Consider the following 22,194-nt stretch of genomic DNA (forward strand, 5'->3'; position numbering starts at 1 on the left):
TTGCACCTCAAATTCCCTCTTTCTGGCCCCAATACCTCACCTCATCTTCACTTTTTCTTGCCCTCCCAAACTTTTATCTCTGTCTCTCTCTTCCAACAGATCCCCTTCCTTGAGTGCTCTTCCATCATGGTTCTTTCAAGCCTTGCACTCTCACTGACTGGATGATTTCTTTTCAAGTCCATGTTTTATGACATCCTCAGGTCCAAGGTTCCTCAAAATGCATCATCCAGCATAGAGACTGGAAAGGTCCTAAAACACACTGGTTATGGCAGAGATTGCTAGACAACCTTTGACCAAAGAAGTATTTCAGCACAAGCAGAGGATAGAGGCCCGTTAGAAAGCAGGGGAAAGAATGTACTCCAATACTACATGAGATAGATCAACTCTATCAGGTTATGCTCTGAAACAGGAGAGATGAATAGCCACATTGTATTTTTCATGATTAGAAAAACAAAAACTATGAATGAATTTTGGAGAGAGAAAATTTTTATGACCATTATTAACATTTGCAATGCCTACTCTTGTTATAGAATTCCCTGCTGTGGATTTCCTTTCTATCTTCTGTTTTTCATGCTTCGCCTAAACCCATATTGACAGCGAAAATATATGTGACTGTGTAAAACTGAGCCAGCTCAGATGTCTTTGTTCTGGGGTAACTCCAGAAAACTTATTTTCTAAATTCCCAACTGCTTGTCTTGAGAGAACCATCTAAGTGAATGTGTTTAATGCACTGTAATATTCCTGATCTTCAGGTAAAATGTTCTAAACTACAAGCAATCGACTTCATATGAGCCACTTATAAAAACAAAAAATGTAGGCAATCCCATTACACTTACTATTATAACTTTTCACTATGACCTTGTGATCTCGCTAGCCAGTGGAGAACTTTTTAGATAATAGCTATTCGTGTATTTGCTTTGTATTAATTCTTTTTTTAGTCTGTTTAGCAGGCATGAATCTTGTTCTTGTTTACTTTAGATGTATGACTTTATCACAGATTTCAGCAGGCTGATCCATCTATACTTTGTCTGGGAAAGTGGCAATAAATCTATGGATTATCAACAGGGGATTATTAGAATGTATATATTTTTTCCGGGCAACCATGTTGGCTGATTATTGCCAGAAGCAAATTTGATTAGCCATGTAGACAGAGTTGTGAGGCCAAATTCTGCTTTGAGCTACCATGTGCAACCTGACTGCCTTCAGTAGAATTGTACTGATGTGAGTGAAAGCAGAATTTTGGCCTATTTTCTTAAATCTTCTCCCAAAGGAGGTGGTGGAAGATCTTTTTAAAAATAGGCCAGGCAAAACACTAGACAATGTAGAGAGCAATTGTGCATCGTAAGGGAGTGGAAATGGATAGCCTGATGGGTCTTTCCATCTATAACTTCTATGGCTAACATTTTTAAAAGTGACTAGTGGTTTTGGATGTCTCCATTTTAAGTGTCCGGCTTGAGACTTCTTAAAGAGGGCTGACTTTCAGAAGTGCTGAGTGCCCTCCCTTGTGAATATCAGCCCCTTCAAGGGGCTCAAGTTGAGCACCCAAAAAGTGAGGCAGCAGAAATGACTAGTTATGTTTGAAAATCTTAGCCTCTATTTCTATAAATTCCCTCTTAAAGCATGTGAAAATCCTGAAAGAATAATGTTGTGATACAATTATCTTAAAGAATGATAATCGAGATGTACAACAAACTTATCTTAATATTTGGTTACCCTGCCTACTATAGCTGCTGATGGAAGTTTGATATGGTTATATAGGAGTCATAGGCAATGTGGGTTTTTCCCCTTGATTTTGACATTTTGAGGTATTGGGAGTCAGTAGCCACTGGCAGGTGGGTGGTGAGGAGTGAGTGGATGAGTGAATGAGAAGGTAAACACCTGTACAATTTTTACAGGGAATCTCTGGGGAAGAATACATAGCACTTGCCTTCAAAGGAGGCAATTAGAAAGCAAAAACTGCAGGAAAAAAATTAACCAAAGCTATGGACTTGCCCCGATTACTTCAGTGGAGCTATGCTGATTTATATCTGGTGCCTTGTATCAGGTCACCCAAAACTAAGACTAGGTTCATAAAGGTTGTTTGCAAGCCTTAACTAATCTTTAGACAGGTTTGCTCTGAATTTTGAGTTTGTAACAACACTGGAAACCTGGCAAGTTTCACGTCATTTCAGGTTGCATTGCAATGGTTGCACATTGCTCTAGTAATTATGATTATTCCTTGGTTTTCTCTATATTTACTGTGTCCTCCTAAAACATATCCTCGAACACATTTGAATTAACATGAATGAAATGAAACAATTGCAATAAGTAATACTGAAATTCTCCAAGCAGCTCGCACTTGTGCCTTTTTGCAATACCTGTTGGTCATAGGTAGTTTTACTTACTCATATATTTTTGCTGGCTCAAATAGCCATTTCTTGGCAGCAGGGAGGCCAGAAAAAAACCTGAAAATGAATCAGTCCTGCATGCGTCCCTCACAGAGTTGGCTGAGTACTTAGCCTCCTGTCCACCATATGTTCAGGCTATTCATCTGGTCTCTATCACTTCCTCCTTACCTCACAGGTCTTGTCCGAGTATTCTGTAGAAGAGTGTAACCTTATAAAGAATTATAAATCCAAATGGGTACCCGACTGTGTTCCTACACTTTTCCTGGTCTTGTAGCAGCAGACTCTCCCTCTGGTGGGCAAGAAGCAGGAGGTGGGGAGCTAACTTTCTTTAGTTAGTTAGTTATTTTATTTATGAGCACAGGGAAGAGTGTTTTGGAAAAAGCTGTATGATGTATCACACTTTGTATTCATTCCACTTCAGGCAGTACATAACTGGTTGGGAAGCTGACAAGTGTTTGAGAGTCTAGAAATTGCCCCTGCCTTTGCATGTTTGTGGCTTTGGTTTACAACAGCAGTGTTTATACATTGTTAAACTGACTACAGGAGGGGTAGGCAAACGACAGCCTGGGGGCCGCATTAGGCCCTCCAGATGTCTTAATCTGGCCCTCAAGCTCCAGCCGGGGAGTGGGGGGCTTGCCCCACTCCACACAGCTCCCAGAAGCAGTGGCATGTCCCCCCTCCAGCTCCTATGCATAGGGGCAGCTAAGGGGCTCTGCATGCTGCCTCTGCAGTGCCCATTGGCCAGGAACCATGGCCCATGAGAGCTGCAGGGGCGGTGCCTGCAGACAGGGTGGCACACAGATCCACCTGGCCACACCTCCCGTGTAGAAGCTGGAGTGGGGACATGCCGCTGCTTCTTGGAGCTGCTTGAGGTAAGAGCCACCTGGAACCTGCACCCCTGCACCCCAACCTCCTGCCCAGCTCTGATTTTCCCCCCTCCCTCCCTCTGAACCCCTCAGTCCCAGCCCAGACCACCCTCCTGCACCCCCAACCCCTCCTCCCCAGCCGGAGCCCTTCCACACACACCCCCACACCCATTCCCCAACTTCGTGAGCAGTCATGGCCTGCCATTCAATTTCCATAACCAGTTGTGGCCCTCGGGCCAAAAAGTTTGCCCACCCCTGGATTATAGATTTGATCCTGATCTCTCCTCAGCATTAGAGTGTTTGTAATTTCATCGACTTCATTGGTGTTACTCCTGACTAACTCTGGTATCATAGAGATCTGAATCAGGTCCAAAGACTTAAGGGGAAATCCTGGACCCACTGAAGTCCTTGGGAATGTTTCTATTGACTTCAATAGGGCCAGAATTTCACTTTTAATATTTTCTATATTATTCCTTCCTGCTCAGAACACCACCTGGCTCTAATATTAGTTCTGCCCTCTTATGACCCCACCTCCATATTGGTTCGTTATATGTGTTCACTTAGGCTATGTCTACCCTACAAGCTGAGGTGTGATGCATTGTAATCCTGGTAGCACCGGTAGTGGCAGCGGAGGCCTGTCTGAGCTTTATGCACCATATGGTGTTGTGCCAAAATAGAGCAGGGCTTCTCCTAAGTGAAGAAATGACTGTGTAACAACACGGCACGCACCTGGGACATCGTGGGCCCAGCAAGAAAAACAAGAAGTACCACATTGGCTGTTAATCAGAGTTTAAAAACACGGGGGAAACCAAGAAAGGGTGATTTCATTCCCTTCTCCTTGTGCGTTTCTGTAACATTTGTGATCTCCTGACTCTTGGGCTCTGTGTGGAGCAGCTGTGATTGTTGTGGAAAGACATGGGTGTGTCTGCAGAAACCAAAGGTCGCCCTCCATTTCAGGAGGTGGGGTTCTGCGCTGCAGGGAGTCACAGGCTGTGGTCTACACCAGGCTCTGGTTGCTCTGTTGGGCTGGAGTTTATGTAATGTTTAAATTTTAAAAAGTGAGCGTTCAACACACACACTCAGTCTGTAAAAACCTGTTGGTTATTATTTGTATTGCAGTAGTGCTTGGGAGCCCCAGTCATGGACCCAGATCCCATTGTGCTAGGCGCTGTACATGCAGAGACTGACAGCCCCATAGCTTTACCATTAGATACCTGCTGGCAAGGAACTCTCAATGAGGGATCCTCCACTCTGGAACTTACTTACTTTCTTTGCAACTTTCTGGTTCCCTAAAAGGGTCATCTGGTTTTCTAGGCTTTTCCCAGGTGGTAAGTAGAGGGTGCTGTTGAATGGGATGTTAAGTTGATGGTTGATCGGTCTTTTGCTGTCATTGGGCCAGTTTATGCATATTTTCTCCTTCATTTAGAGAGTGTTGATTTTAGATATTTAAATAGTACAATAAAATACATAAATATAGTCTACCCTGTAGTACCCGATAGCACATGTATCTAGTTAGTCATTGCACACAGCCTGCAGTATTTGATTTTATGCGTCCATTTACTGGGCTGTGCTGTTTGTGATGGAATAAATGCCTATAAGGCCTTGTCTACACTACGAGAGTAGTTCGATTTTACTTGCATCGAATTTTTGTAATCGATATTGCAAAGTCGAACGTGTGTGTCCACACTAAGGACAGTAATTCGACTTTGTGCGTCCACACTAACGGTGATAGCGTCGACATTCGAAGCGGTGCACTGTGGTCAGCTATCCCACAGTTCCCGCAGTCCCCTCTGCCCATTGGAATTCTGGGTGTAGCCGGCAATGCCTTCTGGGTAACAAAATGAGTCGAGGGTGCTTTTGGGAAACTGTCGTCATCCGTCCATCACTCCCGCCCTCCCTCCCTGAAAGCGCCGGCGGGAAAACAGTTCGCGCGCTTTTCCAGTCATTGACAGCGCGGACGCCACTGTACTCCGAGCATGGAGCCCGCTGCGACCATCGCTGCAGTTGTGGCCGCTCTCAACGTCTCGCAGCTTATCATAAAGGTTTCCCTGAGGCAGATGCAGAAAAGTCAGGCAAGGAGGCTACGGCACCGCGGTGATGTCCTGAAGTCTGAGAGTAGCACAGACCTGTCAGAAAGCAGGCGACCCAGCGCCGAGGACATCACAGTGGCAATGGGTCATGTTGATGCCGTGGAACGGCGATTCTGGGCACGGGAGACAAGCACTGAGTGGTGGGACCGCATAGTGCTGCAGGTCTGGGATGAATCCCAGTGGCTGCGAAACTTTCGCATGCGGAAGGGAACTTTCCTGGAACTTTGTGAGTTGCTGTCCCCTGCCCTGAAGCGCAGTGACACCCGGTTGCGAGCTGCACTGAGTGTACAGAAGCGAGTGGCCATAGCCCTGTGGAAGCTTGCAACGCCAGACAGCTACCGGTCAGTCGCGAACCAGTTTGGGGTGGGCAAATCTACCGTGGGGGTTGTTGTGATGCAAGTAGCGAAGGCAATCGTTGATGTACTGCTGCCAAAGGTAGTGACCCTGGGAAACGTGGAGGCGATCATAGATGGCTTCGCAGCGATGGGATTCCCAAACTGCGGTGGGGCCATAGATGGAACTCACATCCCTATCCTGGCACCGGACCACCAGGCCACCCAGTACATTAACCGAAAGGGATACTTTTCCATGGTGCTGCAAGCACTGGTGGACCACAGGGGACGTTTTACCAACATCTACGTGGGATGGCCGGGCAAGGTTCATGACGCTCGTGTTTTCAGGAACTCTGGTCTGTTTAGACGGCTGCAACAAGGTATTTACTTCCCGGACCACAAAATAACTGTTGGGGATGTGGAGATGCCTATAGTCATCCTCGGGGACCCAGCCTACCCGCTAATGCCCTGGCTCATGAAGCCCTATACTGGCGCCCTGGACACTGAAAAAGAACTCTTCAACTACCGGCTGAGCAAGTGCAGAATGGTGGTGGAGTGTGCTTTTGGCCGTCTCAAGGGGAGATGGAGAAGCTTACTGACTCGCTGTGATCTCAGCGAAACCAATATCCCCATTGTTATAGCAGCTTGCTGTGTGCTCCACAATCTCTGTGAGAGCAAGGGGGAGACCTTTATGGCGGGGTGGGAGGTTGAGGAAAATAGCCTGGCTGGTGATTACTCACAGCCAGACAGCCGGGCGATTAGAAGAGACCAGCGGGAAGCGCTGTGCATCCGGGAGGCTTTGAAAGCAAAGTTCCTGAGTGAGCAGGGTAACCTGTGATTTTATAGTTTGTGTACTGAGAAGCTAAACCTGCCCCCGTTTCTTTACCCAGGTAATGTTGACTATCCTATCCAGTTACATACCCCCTTCACCCCCCCTCCAACACACGTGTCGAAATAAAAATAGTTCTACTTTGTTAAAGCACACCGTTTTCTTTAATACTGTTTTAGCGGGAATTTTTTAAAACTGGGACGCAGACTGTGGTGCGGGGCGGGTCTAGTGTTGTGATGCGAATGCAGCTTCTAAACTCAAGGATTGACAGGCTCCGCTGCGGTGGGATGCTTGTTTCAACGGAGCCTGTCACCCCTCCTGATCGGGACTGTGTGTATGGGAGGTCTATTTGACTTTGTGGCAGGGGGAGGACGGTTACAGATCCCATGCTGTGTGGCTCTGTGATCCTGTCTAAGGACCGGCGCTTAAGATCTGTAACTGCCCTCCCCCGCCACAAAGTCACAGAGCAACCCACCCCCCCCAACATTACATCAAAACAACCTCCCAGACTAACCGGGGCAACTAGTCACTGCATCACTGCACTGTGTATATGCCCTGCTGCTGTGCCTGCCCCCGACTATGTACCCTGCCAAAGGAGACTGTCCTGTCCAATTTCCAACCCCCTTTCCCCTCCTCCTCCAAAAGAACATGATTGAAACAGTAGTTAACAGAAACGAATTTTTTATTATCAACTACACATGGCATTGGGAGGTGAAACTTGGACGTGGGCTTGTGTCAGGCGGGAAGGAAAGAACTTTTCAAATTTTGGGAAATGAGAGCCTTCTGCTACTAGAGCTCTCTGCAGGGGTGGAGTGAGAGTTAGCAGGGACTCTGCCGCCTCTCCTTCTTTGCACTTTGGGTGAGGTGGGTATGGGACTTGGTGGCGGGGGAGGGCGGTTAGAGATGGACTGCAGCGGGGCTCTGTCCTCCTGCCTCCGTTCCTGCAGAACATCCACAAGGCGCCGGAGCGTGTCCGTTTGCTCCCTCAGTAGTCCAAGCAGCGTTTGAGTCGCCTGCTGGTCTTCCTGCCGCCACCTCTCCTCCCGATCCATGTTGGCTTGGTGCATTCGGGTCAAGTTCTCCCGCCACTGGGTCTGCTGTGCTGCCTGGGCTTGGGAAGAGGCCATAAGCTCAGAGAACATGTCCTCCCGTGTCCTCTTCTTCCTACGCCTAATCCGCGCTAGCCTCTGGGAGTGTGATTCCAGGCTAGGTTGTGAGACAGTCGCAGACGGGGCTGTGGAAATGGGAAAAAGGGAGTGAATTCCTCTGAAAGATAAATGTAGTTGTGAACAAAGAACATAGTCTTTCTCTGTGAACAAGACCATGCACAGCACCTTTCACATGCGCACTCAGCACAAGGTCGAATTCTCGGCCTTCGCATTCTGTGCCTGGGGTCTTGAACAGCACATTTGAGAAGCGAGGCAGCACAACGGAATTTCTGTTGCAGGCAGACATGGTAAGCCGTACACTTGTGGCAGTTTAAAACTTTTATATTACCACTGGCCTCATTTCACATTTAAATCAATGTCAGTCCCTGCTGCCAGCAATCCGGCAAGCGGGAACTCTGCCCCTGTCCCACCCCCTCGCGGCTGTCCCCGGGAATGATCCCTTTCGGCTGCCCCTCTCCCGCCTCCACCGCGTGGCTGCAAACCAGCGGTGACAGTTCTGTAAAGGAACGGGAAAGCAGTCCCAACACTAACATTCCCCTACCTAATTAAAAGCAGGTCACCATGGCCGACATCACCCTGATGAGGATCTCCGAGAGCGACAAAGAGAGAATGCTCCGGGAAAGCCTCCAAAGACCAGGGCCGTATGCCGCCCTGCTGTGCAGAGCAATGATCCCCGAGTACCTGATAATCTCGTGGCGCGGCAACGTGTCGTACTTCGGAGGACCCAATAAGGCCGCTCTCCCCAAGAACCTCATGCAACGGCTTTCAAGTTACCTCCAGGAGAGCTTCATCGAGATGTCCCAGGAGGATTACTGCTCTATCCCCGCACATATAGACCGCATTTTACTGTAGCTGCAGTAGCAGGGAATACACAGTAGAGCGGCTTGTGCAGGACAATCACTGAAAACAGGACATTGCTAGATTTCTTTTCAAAACTTGCACTGCCCCTTACTAAACCGTTAAGCGCCTAGGGCACACTAATCATGAACAACCCATTCTTTTAATTGTTAATATTCCTGTTTTGTTAAAAATAAATGTTTAGATGTTTACAACACTTACTGGCTGATCCTTCACCAGATTCTGTGTCCGGGGTAATGGCTGGGGACGCTTCGTAGGGGATCTCTGTAAGGGTGATGAAGAGATCCTGGCTGTCGGGGAAATCAGCGTTGTGAGATCTGCCAACTGCCTCGCCCTCCTCATCTCCTTCCTCATCTTCCCCGTCCCCTAACATGTCTGAGGAACCGGCCGTGGACAGTATCCCATCCTCAGAGTCCACGGTCACTGGTGGGGTAGTGGTGGCGGCAGCACCGAGGATGGAATGCAGTGCCTCGTAGAAACGGGATGTCTGGGGATGGGATCCGGAGCATCCGTTTGCCTCTTTGGTCTTCTGGTAGCCTTGTCTCAGCTCCTTGATTTTCACGCGGCACTGCGTTGCATCCCGGCTGTATCCTCTCTCTGCCATGTCTTTAGAGATCTTCTCGTAGATCTTTGCATTCCTTCTTTTGGATCGCAGCTCGGAAAGCACGGACTCATCGCCCCACACAGCGATGAGATCCAAGACTTCACGATCAGTCCATGCTGGGGCTCTCTTTCTATTCCCAGACTGCATGGCCATCACTGCTGGAGAGCTCTGCATCGTTGCCAGTGCTGCTGTGCTCGCCACGATGTCCAGACAGGAAATGAGATTCAAACTGGCCAGACAGGAAAAGGAATTCAAATTCAAATTTTCCCGGGGCTTTTCCTGTGTGGCTGGTCAGAGCATCCGAGCTCGCACTGCTGTCCAGAGCGTCAACAGAGTGGTGCACTGTGGGATAGCTCCCGGAGCTATTAGCGTCGATTTCCATCCACACCTAGCCTAATTCGACATGGCCATGTCGAATTTAGCGCTACTCCCCTCGTCGGGGAGGAGTACAGAAGTCGAATTAAAGAGACCTCTATGTCGAACTAAATAGCATCGCAGTGTGGACGGGTGCAGGGTTAATTCGATTTAACGGCGCTAACTTCGACATAAACGCCTAGTGTAGACCAGGCCTAAGACTCACCACCAGACCAGATTCTGGTTCAGCTTGGCACTTTCTTGTCATCACCATCCCTAACAATGGTTTCTGCACTGGAGTGGGGGGAGGGACAGCATTGGAATTAATTCCAGCTGTAAAAACCTAGAAGTCAATTTCCCTCTCCTCCTGATGCCATGACAAGGTTTAGCAGAGCTGCAGCAATAGTGCACTGTTTGTTAGTGAGCTTTCTCTGAAATAGTCTGATGGAGGAAGCACTACAGGCTCCCTATTATTTGTAACTAGAGCAGGTCAAAATGTTTTGAAATGTATTGAAAAAAAATCTGCTGACATTTCAAATTGCATAAAAAAAATGCGAGAAAAGTTTTGATTAAATGTTGGGGGAGGGGGTGGTTCCTCATTTTAAGACCTGCCCTAGTTCTCACTATACTTTATATTCTTGTCCTGCCCCTAATGGCAGTATGGCACAATGTTTATATGTACTGTGCCCATTGATAACTAGCTGCACTATAGTATACAGTTCATAGTGGAAAGGGAAGAGGAAACAAAAAGGGAAAAGTTATACAATATTTGCCAAACACAAAGAGATCCCAAATATAGATCAGCAGGTAGATATTAAAACAAATAGGTCAAGTGAACAAAATAAATACTTATTCAGTAAATAAGGCTAAAGAGCTATGCAAAATAAGGATTTAATATAATCTCGCAGGATCACTAACATTTCAGCTTGCAGCCACTGAGATGGCCTCAGCCTGTGACCTAAAATCTATGGGGATACAGATCCTTAACCCCAGTATACATCATTTGTACTGATCTGCTGCTGCAAAGAGAACCTGGTGGGAAGCTTTCTTACAATCCCAACACCTGCTCCTCTGCATAAAGAGCAGGAGAGGGCATGGCCAAAGTGTACAGTGCTCCAGCTGATCTCAAGCCTCTGGGCTGCTCTGAGTTGTATCAGATGCTTACCCAGCCCCATGGGATTGGAGAAGGTGGGCAGAAAACCCTCCTTTAACCACTCTCCAGTTGAACTGAGTACTGCTTTGGGGCACCTGAAAATCTGAGCCTGGATGTTTTTAGCGGACTGGTTCCATTGCTGCTTTCTGCCTTTACAGGAATAATTTGAAAACCACTAAACAGTGTCATAAAGAGGAAGTTCCCAGCCAGGTAATCTTGAGATATGAGGAAATGAGTTCCAGGGGAAAGATGGGCCGGAGCTCAAAGTTTGGATCTGAATGTGACTCTTGATCTGAGCTGACATTAGGTTTCATTGTATTCAGATCTGGGTTTCTGGTTTGGAGACTTCTTTATTCCAAATTGGTGGTGAAGGTGATATTTGTATTATAGCTGGCCTAGGGCTACAACTGAGATTCTAAACCCATTGTTCTAGACAAAGAGATCATAAAAGACAGTTCCTGTCCTGAGGGGTTTACAGCCTACACAGGCAAAGAGTAGAAGGGAAACGGAAACACAGAGAGGTGAAATGACTTGCCCAAGGTAACATAGAAAATCAGTTGCAGAGGTTGGAATAGAACACAAGTTTCCTGATGCCCAGTCCAAAAGATCACTCTGGCTCTATCCTCTTTTAGGAGCCACAATGCAGTAAGAAGTGTTGGGTTTGCAAACACATATTGCGGCAGTGAACAGAAAGGGTTGTTACGGCTTTTTTGGCTTTTGTTAAAAGCAAGACCAAGCAAGTTATTTCCTGTAGGAATACTGCAGTATGTTCATCTTCCATTATTTGTGCTAGAAATGATTAGCAGTGGCAGCTTTTACCGTAATTACACAGATCATAATTAAAACATATTTTTGTCTTATGAGCTGTGGCAAATTCAGACTTTCTATAAGGCAGCTCTTGGGAATGAAAGCAGTTTGCATGTTATAGTGAAGTGCATGTTACAAAAGAAGTATGGGCAGATGGGTTCAGGACTTGTTTGCATCCAACGTACATAGCACCTGCAGGAGACTATGTGCCAAACTTTCTCATGGGTAATTTGGGTTCAGATCTGAATGGAATCTGTGTTGCCCGTTGGGCAAGCTTGTTACCATACGTGCTTCCCAAAACACAGCAGAATAGCTGGGGCTCTACTGTCCAGTGGGGAAGGCCTGAAGGTGCACACTGTGGGGCAGCATCCTGTGGTGGTGTCCGCCACAGCAGCAAAGGGTCATGGAGCTATGACGATGGGTAAACCAACAGAGAGGTGTAGGCAGGACCGTGGGTGTAACTAAATAGAGACAGTAGTCAGCATCCCTGGCTAATGGAGGGGTGGGTAGCAAGTGCAGCCTCTACTACTGCCTGTCTGCTTATATGGCCTCCGTCTCTGTATTTTTCTGAACACTTCTTAGACGTCTATGCATTTTTTCTCATAACACTTGTGTGAACTAGAGAAATATTCTCATCCCTATTCTATAGACGAAGAACTGAGAGACCGAGCAATCTTAAGTGACTTATCCAAGGTCACACAAGAAGCCTGTGGTAGTCAGGAATTGAACTACATTCTCCTGAGTCCTAGCCCAGTGCCTTAACCACAAAACCATTTGCCCCCATCCAGCAGCAGCTATACAAGTACTCTGCACCTTCAGTCTCCCTCAGAGACCTACCATGCAAGGCCTGTTTATTCAAGCCTTGTGCAGCACTCCAGGATTGGTCAGCAGGGAGCAGATATGTTGAATAAGAAGTTAGACCAAACCAGAGGGCTAGATCTGAAACCCTCTACACTTTGGGAAAGCTCGCATCTGGAGTTACTTTGCCTCTCTTGACCTACTTCTCCATTGAGGCCATGTAAAACTCCAACTGTACGCAGCTCTGAACTTTGGGAAGTTCATGACGTAGCTTGTGGCTACCCCTAACGTTTACAGAACTACTTTTTAATTATAACCATGTTTTACCCAATTTGAGGAGTTAGTGAGATGGTGGCAGAGGAAATCCAGAGGGCCTGAGCTCCAGTTTTGGCCAACGAATGAAGTAGCTAATTTTCAGCTGTTTTCTTTTGGAATTTTTAATCTAACATACATTTTTGCTGAGTGACTGATTCTCAATCTCCGTTAGAGTACTTTTTAAAATGCATTCACCCTTATAAATGGGATGCACATCTATTAGCACATCTATTGAGACTCTAATCCTGCATTTCTTGTGCCCCCAAAACTCCCACTAAAGTCAATGGGGAATTTTGGATGAGCAACTAATGCAGGGTCAAGCCCTGTGTGACGCTAGTGATGTAGCTAACCTGAAGTGACTGACTCCATTTGACACAAACACACCCGCAGGGTGATGTGTAGGCTGTGTTGCATGGCTGAGTAAATGGCATGATTCTACTGGGAGCGTTTTTCAGCCCATGTTGCAGTGAGATCTAACAGTATCTAATCTGACTATGAACCATGCCAAGAAAAATGAAGTATTGCAATTTTTGCTGTAAAAGGCATCTCAAGGTTCAGTTCCCAGTGCTGCCAGGGGAGAAGTGACACCTGTGTCAGAACAATGCATGGTAAACAGGGCAGCAGTTCCTCACGTGTGTTTTTATTTATTCATTTATTTTGAAAAATCAAGGAAGAGGGACAGAAAATATTAATTAAAAACATTGGGCAAAATCCTGAAGTCTGCCTCCTCTGTCAGGCAAAACTCCCCTTGGTTTCAATGATAGTTGCAGGTAAGAATGGAATGAAAACTGATAGGGCTTAGGGACAGTCTCATTTAGCCTATGGAGTGTCTTAAAATGTCATGTGACAATGGCAAAGAATTTCAGAGTGAGTCACTTTCTTCTATCGCTGAAGAGGGAACTTTATTAAAAATAAAGGTACCAGCACTATCCCTAAATTACTCTCTATATCTCAGCTACGTTGTAGAGCTTCAGCCTAGAACTCCCCCAACCTCTTTCCAGCTACAGATTTAAAGGAACAGCGCTCCCTCTTCACGAGATTTTTCTCATCTCTCCCTTCCCCTGTTCTCCTATACTACTTTCCCCAGGCCCTGCAGGACCCAAGTCTCCCTCGCTTCCCTCCCTCTTCCTCCTCCTCTTTCTCCCCCTCCTCCCCCCCCCTCCCCACTACCTCCCAGTACATCTCTGTTCAGTGTTCCAGGTCCTTCTCTGAAGCACTGCTTCAGCAGAGGGTCAGACAATTTGAAGCTGCTTGGTATCTTTACAGTACTCTGAATCTGGGCAATGTAGTTTTTTTCCTATGGGGCAGTCAGTCGGCAAAGGGGATGACAGATTATATGACATTAGCTAAATATTCCCCTATAAGCCAGGAGCTTTGTGAGGGCCTTTGAAAAGCCACTGCCCTGACTACAAGTATCCAGAGATGGTATTGCAGCTCTTCAGAGCAGCTGCACTTTAGGAAAGGGGGCAAAGAGACACAGAGAGGGTATTCATCCTGAGATTAGTAGTCCGAACAGACTCACAGTGGCTGCACTCCTCCTTGGTGAGCCATGGTCGGGGTTGGTCTAGGAAGAGCGATTCCATTCCAGAGAAGCCTGCGTTGATGTCACCAGTCATTGCCAGCTAGTATCAATGGCTGTCATTGAGAACCACCAGACAGATGCCGCCACTGTATTTTAAAAGAGTCAAACAGAATTTGGAAAAGCCAGAGTGAAAGGACTATTTAAAAAAAGAGAAAAGAGAAAAACTGGCTGTGATAGGTGCATATAGTCCAATGGGCTTTAGTTCTCAAATAGCCAAGGGAGTCTGCAGAGGAGCAGTAGAGGGGGAGCCAGCCTATATCAATATGCTGGATGATTTTTCCTTTGTGTGTAAAATATTAATTATACCGGACTAGGCTGTGGTGCTGCCTGAGAACAGGCAATGTTGTTGTGTTCAGTGGGCTGGAGAATTGCAGCTTGTCCTGCAGAAGGAACACAGCATTGACTGTCCCTGCGCGTACAGTACCAAAGGTTTCCAACAACACTGATACTCTGTATGGTAATTCTCACATTTGTTCGCCAGAGGAGGGGGTGAGGGAAAGGGAGGAGGCGTTGGGGAAGCATGGGGGCAGCTCTGCACTCATGGGAAGCATGCAGCAAGCAAGGTAGCTGAAAATAATTAAGCTCTGATTTGCTGATGAAGCTGTTTAGAATCCATGGCTGAGAAGTATCACAGGTATGGACAGAGGAGCGACATGCTGAGAGCATCCTCCAGCCAAGATGATTGGTTAAGGCAGCTGGGTCACAGAGGCCACCAAGGCTCAGGCAGTGCTTCTCACTCGCTCTCTTCTCTCCCCCCCCCCCCTTCCCGCTTCTCCTTAATCCTTGGTGTGTGTGTGTGGCAGATAAACGCTAAGGCGAGAGTGAACGGATGGCAGATTCCACACACATCGGGCAGCCTGGGATGCTTGCTTTTTCTTCTTCTTCGGGCTGCAGGGAGGGCTCTGTTCCAGACATGAGTGGGGAGAAACCTAAAAAAAAGGCTTTCTATCTAGTGAGGATGAAGCCACTGAAGGAGCCTGCTACCAACAACAACAATGTATCTTTTGTGATACACTGTCACATAGGCAAGGAGATCAAACATATATGCAGCAACTGCAGTCGCGGGGAGGAAGCCCGTGACGGTGAGTGCTGTGATTTTGTGTGTGAGAGAGACAGAAAAGTATGTTTGCTGGAAGGGTATGCGTGCACTACTGTCAGATGCTTGATGCTTAGCTTGCTACTTAATGGACTGCAGGAAAATAGAACAGGAGGCACAGAATGAATGTAATGAGCAAGTATTCAGCATAGTGACCAGAGAGAAGCCAGGAGGACAGTTATCTTAATAACCTCATGTTAACCGCTAATGGGGAAAACGTGCTCTCATTGCCATAGAAATTAGTGCATCTATTCATTGGTTTCACCATGGTTGCTATGAATTTATTAGACCAGTGTTTCTACCTTGGTGCATCAACTTTTTCTTCACTGTGCAGCAGTAGAGTTTGCCAGACTTAATTATCAGTATTTGGAAGAGTGTGTTAACGTGGAATCAATCTTGTGTGATATTTCGCCATGCTGTCAGCAACAAATCACTGGGGGGTGTTTGTGGTTCTATTGGGATTAATATAGTGTCCTTCAGCAGACAACTGCTATCACATCCTCCCCCCACTCCTTTTGGGATTGAGCAAAACCTCAAAAGGTATTCCAGGAGAGTGACCATAAAATCACAGGTGTTTGTACTGGTAAGTATACGCTTTTTATGTTCTGTAAAAGCAGTGTATAAAGAGAGCGATGACAAATTGTTTGGATATTGCTAGAGTCAGCAATTAGGAGAAGGAGAGAATGAGAAGAGGCATAAAACCATCCATGCAGAAATATCCTCACAGATGGTACCCCACGTCCTTGTTTAATATGAGTTTGTTTTGTTGTGTTGCTTTACATTTTACTTCAGATTTGAAGGTTCTTTAGTTAGAGCTAGTTAAAACTGATACAGTAGGCAGAGCTCATTTCCTGAAGGTCAGAGAGAGGTTTTTGACTGTAAATGTGACTATGAAAATGTAATAACTCTCTGGGGCTGCTCATTGTTTGTGGTACTTGCCCCTTTATTTCACAGCTTTTGACACTTTTAGGCTGGTTCCGGAATTAACAAAAGCCTGCTTAGTTTGCTCTCAGCAAAGGAACAAAATATTATTTGGGATCTGCTAGTCCTTTGTCAGCCACTGGTCTGCAGTTTAATGAAGTAACTATGGTTTTGCTAATGTCTCTTCAAAATTAGAGCCCTGATAGTGTAATTATAGTTGCCTTTGATTAAATTGCAAGTGAAGCTGAATGGAATTCCTTTCGGTGTAAAGTATGGATAGTCTTGGAATCCTGGAAATACACATTGGGTTAAACTCCCTATTGGTTACACCGGTGCAATGGAGAGAAGAAATCAGGCCATGCTATATACCTTTTTTAAAAAGTGCTTCTCCTTTCTCCTCCCCTCCCCCCCACCTACATATTGTTGATGACAGCAAGCCCTATGAAAATTAAATTAAGAGATTTGGAAAGCAGTCGCAGGTACTTTACAGTATTAGCATGATTCATTTATCCCTAAAAACAGACTAAGCCACTTTTTAAAAATATGCATGGTCAGTTTAATTGAATTGATGTGTAAATAGATTACATCAACATCCTTTTTCAGTTTCCACAGCCTTGTATGTATAATTGCAAGCACAGTAAGAAGAGATCGTAGGTGTCTTTTCTTTTAACAAACGTGTATGCTTAAGTGTATAACCTCAGTTGCATATATCCTTTACAGTACTATGCGTCTGAGAGTCTGCTAATCTCCCTTTCTTTTATGTTAGTCTGTTCAATCTCTAATTTTCAGTGGGATGTAGACTAATAACAATATCCTACTAGTTATGAGATAACCCAGAAATACAAAAGCACAAAAAAGGCAGGCTTTCAGTTTACAGACCTTTGGGACATCTCAGAATTTTGATTTTACCTCATGGTACAGTGGTATATTTCATTCTTCCTCATTTAAATGGTCTTTGACCACAATTTTAAAAGGATAGAGTTTGATTTACAACTATTAACTCTTCTTGCTACAGGTGCCATAAGTTTCTTATGGAATGCTAGGAAGTAATGAAACTGTATTTCCAGCTATGTTGGCTGAGCTTAATGCAGAAAGTGAGAAGTCAGTGAAGGAACTTGAGCACGTAGATGGGCATGGTCAGACCCATGAGAGAGGAATTAATTTTAGCAGCTGCATTTTGGGATGGACTGATGAAGTGGGAAGTAAGCAGTCCAAAGAGTAAGAGGTTGCAGTACTCAAGGTGGAAAGTGAAGAAAGGTTTTAGCAGTAGCATGGAGAGTAGAGGATGAATTTAGAGCTTGTGTAGTCTGAGAATTAAAAAGATCTGAAAAAGAGGAGTGTAAAGCACTAGGGTTGCCTGTCTGGGTATCTGAGAGGATGGTGGTGGAAATGGAAGGGGCACAGAACTGTTTGTGAGGAAAGAGGAGTTCAGTTTTCACCCTCTGAAGTTTGAGTTGGCATCTGGACATCCAGGATGGAATGTTCCAGAGGCAGTCAGATATGCAAGACTGAACAGACAGGAAGAGGTCAAGGAGGGACAGGTACGAGTCATCATCTTAGAGATGATAACTGAAGCCATGAGAGCAGATGAGGTCACCTAGGAATAGAGTCAAAAGAAAAGAGGAGAGGAGTGAGGACAGAACCCTGAAGAATACCAGTAAGGCGCTGAAGAAGGATGGGAGGCAGGAGAGAATAGAGTCTCAAAAGCCCCAGGAAGAGAGCAGAGGTGGAGCGACAGTGTTTTGAAAATGACAGAAAGATCAAAGAGAATGAGAATATGCCGATACTTAACCAGGAGGAGACTTGGTAAGAGGAGATTCGCAGGGGGTAGAGAAGGGGTGGAATTGGATTACAGCAGATCCAAGTGCTGTGGCAGTTGAGGTGATCAGCATATTCTGGGACATGCTGAGTACCTTCAAATCACATTGATTTCAGTAGCTGCTGAGCGTGATCCTGGGCGGACTGGGCCTGAGTAGACTGCATGCTTGAGGATCTCCGAGGCATTGAATTGGTAGTTGGAGAGGCAAGTATGGAGAGAGGAGATTTTTGGTTGTTTTTTATTTAGGCAGAAGGGTGTGTTCTTACCACAGGTTAACTAATGCAGGGTAAAATCCTAATGAAGTGTTTTGTTTTCACACGTGTTAGCAATTCGAGGTAAATGCTAGGCTCCCCCATGGGGTATATCTACACTGTAGTCGCAGGGTGCAATTGCAGCTCAAGCAGACGTATCCATGTTATCTTTAATCTAACTACCACAGGGACCCGCAGCAGTGAAGCTGCATCAGCATGTGCTTCAGGGCAGGCTATACAAACCAACCTGGAACCCTGGGTAATTATTCACACAGCTAGCCTGCACGCTATTTTGATCATCCTATCTCATTCTCTTTAGACACTACTGATTGCAGAGGTGTACTGTAGAGAGCGTTATTAGGGGAAAGACCCATAAGTCTGCCATCACCTTCCAGTTTCAGTGTCTTTAGGGAGCAGCCAAGTGGTCTGCTCCAATCTTGCGTCTCTCTGTGGACTCTGCTGTCTTCTAAGCTTTAGATGCCATCTTTCGAGGTGACATGGCTTCCTGCTCTCCCATGCTGAAGATCAAATTGGAAAATATTGTTATTTAAGCCTGTCAAAGAGAGGCCTGGGCAACACTGAATGCTCGCCATTAAAACTTTGGTGGTCCAAAAAGCAAACAAAATGTTAGGAAGTATAAAGGGTGGGATAGCAAATAAAGTTGAAATTACTGAAATGTCAGTCTATAACTCAGTGGTTGTCATCACCTTGAACACTTTGTTGAGTTCTGGTCATTCTGTCCCAAAATCAATAGAGCAGAAATAGAGGGAGTTCAGAGAAAAGTGGTCAAAATGATTAAAAGCACTGAAATACTTCCACGTGAAGGGAGATGGTGAGTAAAAAGGGACATGATAGGGGTGTGCAAAATAATGAATAATATAGAGATGGTAAAGCGGGTGTTTCTATTTAACTCTTCTCTTGCTACAAAAACCTGGGAACATTTCATGAAATGATAAAAGAAAATATTTTTGTACATAATGTAGAATTAACCAGTGACACTCATTACCACAAGATTATCAGTGAGGACAAGACCTTAGTGAGATTTTTAAAGGGATTAGATGTTTATTTGGATAATGAGAACTTCTATAGTTAGAATTTAAAAATATTTTTATAAGGACTGTACTGTGAATTCTTACACTTCAGAGAAATACCCCACAACTAAATGATAGGATTGAGGAAGAAAGTTTCCCTGGGGACAGGTTATTCCATAATTATCCACTAGAGATTATTGCACCTTCTTCCAGAGCATCTGATGCTGGCCACCGTAAGAGAGAGAGATACCAAACTTGATGGACCATTGGTCTGAACAAGCATGTTGTTCCTTATTCTTATATATGTTTCATACGTTTTCCCCCTTAATTTTATTATTTGATCCATATTTATACCTCGGCCACAGATATGATCAATAGTTTTCTCATCTCTCCTTTTTGTATTTTCAAGTATTGTCCCTTTACTTATTTGCCCCTCCTTAGTGGAGTTCTCCATAGCAGGATGTTTTGCATGGCTGACTGTTTCTTATGTAAAACAAAGCTTCTGATTCGTTAATGGAAAACATGAACTGTGGGAGCAGCATACCTTAAATCAGGTATTATTACTGTTTATTAATAATAATAATAATACTATGGCACGAATCTGAGTAGGGAGCTGAGCACAGGGAGATATTGGGAAGGTAGAAAAGAGATCAGAAGAGTAGATCGAATCCAGTCTTCAAATAAATGGTTGTTTTCTTCCTTTCTCCTGTCTTTTTCATTCACATTTTTTCTCATGTATTTTTGCATCTTTTTTTTTTTTTTGGCTCAGGCAAAATTATATGCTTTTTGTCTAGAGTCAGAAGTAGTAAGTGCTGGTACTTGGTTCCTGCAAGGCGAAAAAGCATCAGGGTACAGCTGTTATGAGTTTCTGCTTGACTGGCAAAACATTGCAAAACCCTATCTTTTTAAATATACTGTTGGATGTTTAATACTGTTGTGTTCTGCTGTTCGATCAGAGTGGGAGGCAAATATTCCTCACCATTTTAATTTTTATAGCAATAACATTTTATTTCTTGCTCTATTTCAGTGCCTTGTAATAGATGTATACCTATTATTTGTTACATCAGCATGTCTTATTTGTAGTCAGACAGCATAGAAGAACATGCCTTCATGCTGTGGCCTTCTTATCCACCCCACTTATTAATCAAAGCATAATTTCAGGAGCACAGTATAAATGTACATGGTGATATCTTGCTAAGGGTCTGTCAGGATTTCCAGGAGTAATTGGATGAAGTTAAGCAAAAGAAAATTTAGCTTCTTGTCTATGAAATCTACTAGACTAGGTCTTGCAAAATTCACTGAACACCTGCTAACTGGATTAACCCACTAGGGAGAGACTGATATGAAAGATGAGGGTGCGGGGGGGCACAGGCCAGGGTTAAAGGCAGTCAGTATTGTAGTATGTGATGTCTAAGAAACCCAGTCTTCATGCCAGCACCATAAGTTTGGAAGTGGGAAGGTGCTGTGATTTTGATTAAACCAGACTCTGGGTGAGAGGAGAATGGAATATATTTGGAGGCTCCATCTTTTGTATCCATCTGTAGCTAGTAGGAGTCTGATTTAAAGCTCCTCCTCTGTTTAGCTCCTGAGAAAAAGGAGGCTCTTTCATTCTCTTGTTCCTCTCCAGAGTTTTCTGGCTGCTGTGACGGGGATGAGTCTCTACAACTCTATTCCTTTCACAGCCTCTTGGCCATAGCAAGGACAAGGAGAGGGGAAGGAAAAAAAAGCCTTTGGTCCGATCTCTTTTTTTCCCCTTCCCCCATCTCTGTTTTTGGCCTCACCTTACAGTAGGGGAGATGTCTGACAGAGTCATTGTGTTTGGAAAGCATCTAGTGTATTGTAGGCACTAACACAATATAAAGAACAACCACACACGCACACCCCAGTGGCGCTGCATGTACTTAAGCATTGCATACAGTGAGGTAGGTAATTCTGACTAGATTAAGAATAAGAATTGCCTGCAATGTATTATTGCCTGGGTCTTTAGTAGGATTCTAATAAAATGTAAGGCCTGACATTGGCTTTCTGAAAAGTCCAAAAGAAGTAGATTCCTCACACCACCAGGTGCGCTCCTCTGTTCGCTGTCTGTAGCTGAGATTGCAGGAACATTGAGGCAACATTTAACATACAAGGTGTCAGCTCAGAAACAAATTTATTTTGCAATTTAGAAGGATGTGTAAATGGTACATTGCATAGACATCTGATGCCTTTTTCAGCACTCCTATGACTTAAAAAGAGCTTTAAGTCCAAATCCTGCCCTGTCTTGCATGGGTGTATTAGGGGAGAAGAGGGTGCAGAGAGCCACTCCCAGTGCATCAGTCCAGCATCAGGACAATGTTCTAATCCAACACTACTATTGAGAGGGGCCCAACTACAATGCCTGCTGGCCTCAAGGGTTGTGATCCAACAGTACTGGGATATAGCCATATCACCAATCCCTCAGCACACATGCTACAGTATGCAACGCACACATTAGCTTGGACATTTGCGGAAAGCAGTAAATTTCACTTCACATACTTTCCTCCTGGCCCTCCCTGTTCTGAGCTGTCCTGGCCTATAGTGGAGTAATGATTATAGTGCCATAGTTCAGCAGATGCCACTCCATTTCCACCACCACCATCCCAGCAGAGAGCCATGACACTTAAGGGAAGGATTTTGCCCCTAGTCATCTTTTGCCTGACATTTTTTAGGCCAATAGTCTAATGGATTTGTGCACTATGGGTATAGGGCATAAATATTAAAATGGGTGCAACTTTTTGAATATGTCTTTGAAGAACAGAAGTGAAGGTATTAAAGTTATTCAGTTTAAAATGTCTAGAAATGCAAATATGCAATAATCGCAAGACATGACTTTTTGAATGCAAATGTGCAATAATTGAAAACCAGGATTTTTGAAGATGGACTTGCTTGGGTCCAGCAAAGATCTGTTAAA

At 45.0% G+C, this 22,194-nt stretch overlaps 2 protein-coding genes across 26 annotated transcripts in view; one reads left to right on the plus strand and one right to left on the minus strand.

Moving 5' to 3' along the window:
* PHACTR1 (phosphatase and actin regulator 1) overlaps positions 1 to 22,194 on the plus strand; it is a 420,672-nt gene that overhangs the window by 210,103 nt on the left and 188,375 nt on the right. For 4 of the 25 annotated variants that reach the window (XR_010598759.1, XR_010598762.1, XM_065584981.1 and 1 more), the window contains exon 1: positions 14,684 to 15,823. The exons of 16 other annotated variants lie outside the window; for them this stretch is intronic. Coding sequence is in view for 2 of the 9 variants with exons in the window: in XM_065584984.1 (XP_065441056.1) it covers positions 14,974 to 15,226 (253 nt within the window). In the remaining 7 variants the exon portion in view is untranslated. Of the gene's footprint in view, positions 1 to 14,683; positions 15,824 to 22,194 lie in introns of those variants that run through there. 5 more of the 25 variants (XR_010598754.1, XR_010598760.1, XM_005305203.5 and 2 more) reach the window with 3 other exon arrangements.
* On the minus strand, positions 7,172 to 9,711 carry LOC135981635 (uncharacterized). Its single transcript, XM_065584986.1, has 2 exons — positions 8,733 to 9,711; positions 7,172 to 7,738 (listed from the first exon to the last, which is right to left on the minus strand). Exons 1-2 carry the CDS (start codon positions 9,307 to 9,309, stop codon positions 7,263 to 7,265), a joined length of 1,053 nt encoding a protein of 350 aa, XP_065441058.1. The 5' UTR covers positions 9,310 to 9,711; the 3' UTR covers positions 7,172 to 7,262.

This window comes from Chrysemys picta, chromosome 2 (genome assembly GCF_011386835.1).
Source record: "Chrysemys picta bellii isolate R12L10 chromosome 2, ASM1138683v2, whole genome shotgun sequence".
In the NCBI taxonomy this organism is placed as follows: Eukaryota; Metazoa; Chordata; order Testudines; family Emydidae; genus Chrysemys; species Chrysemys picta.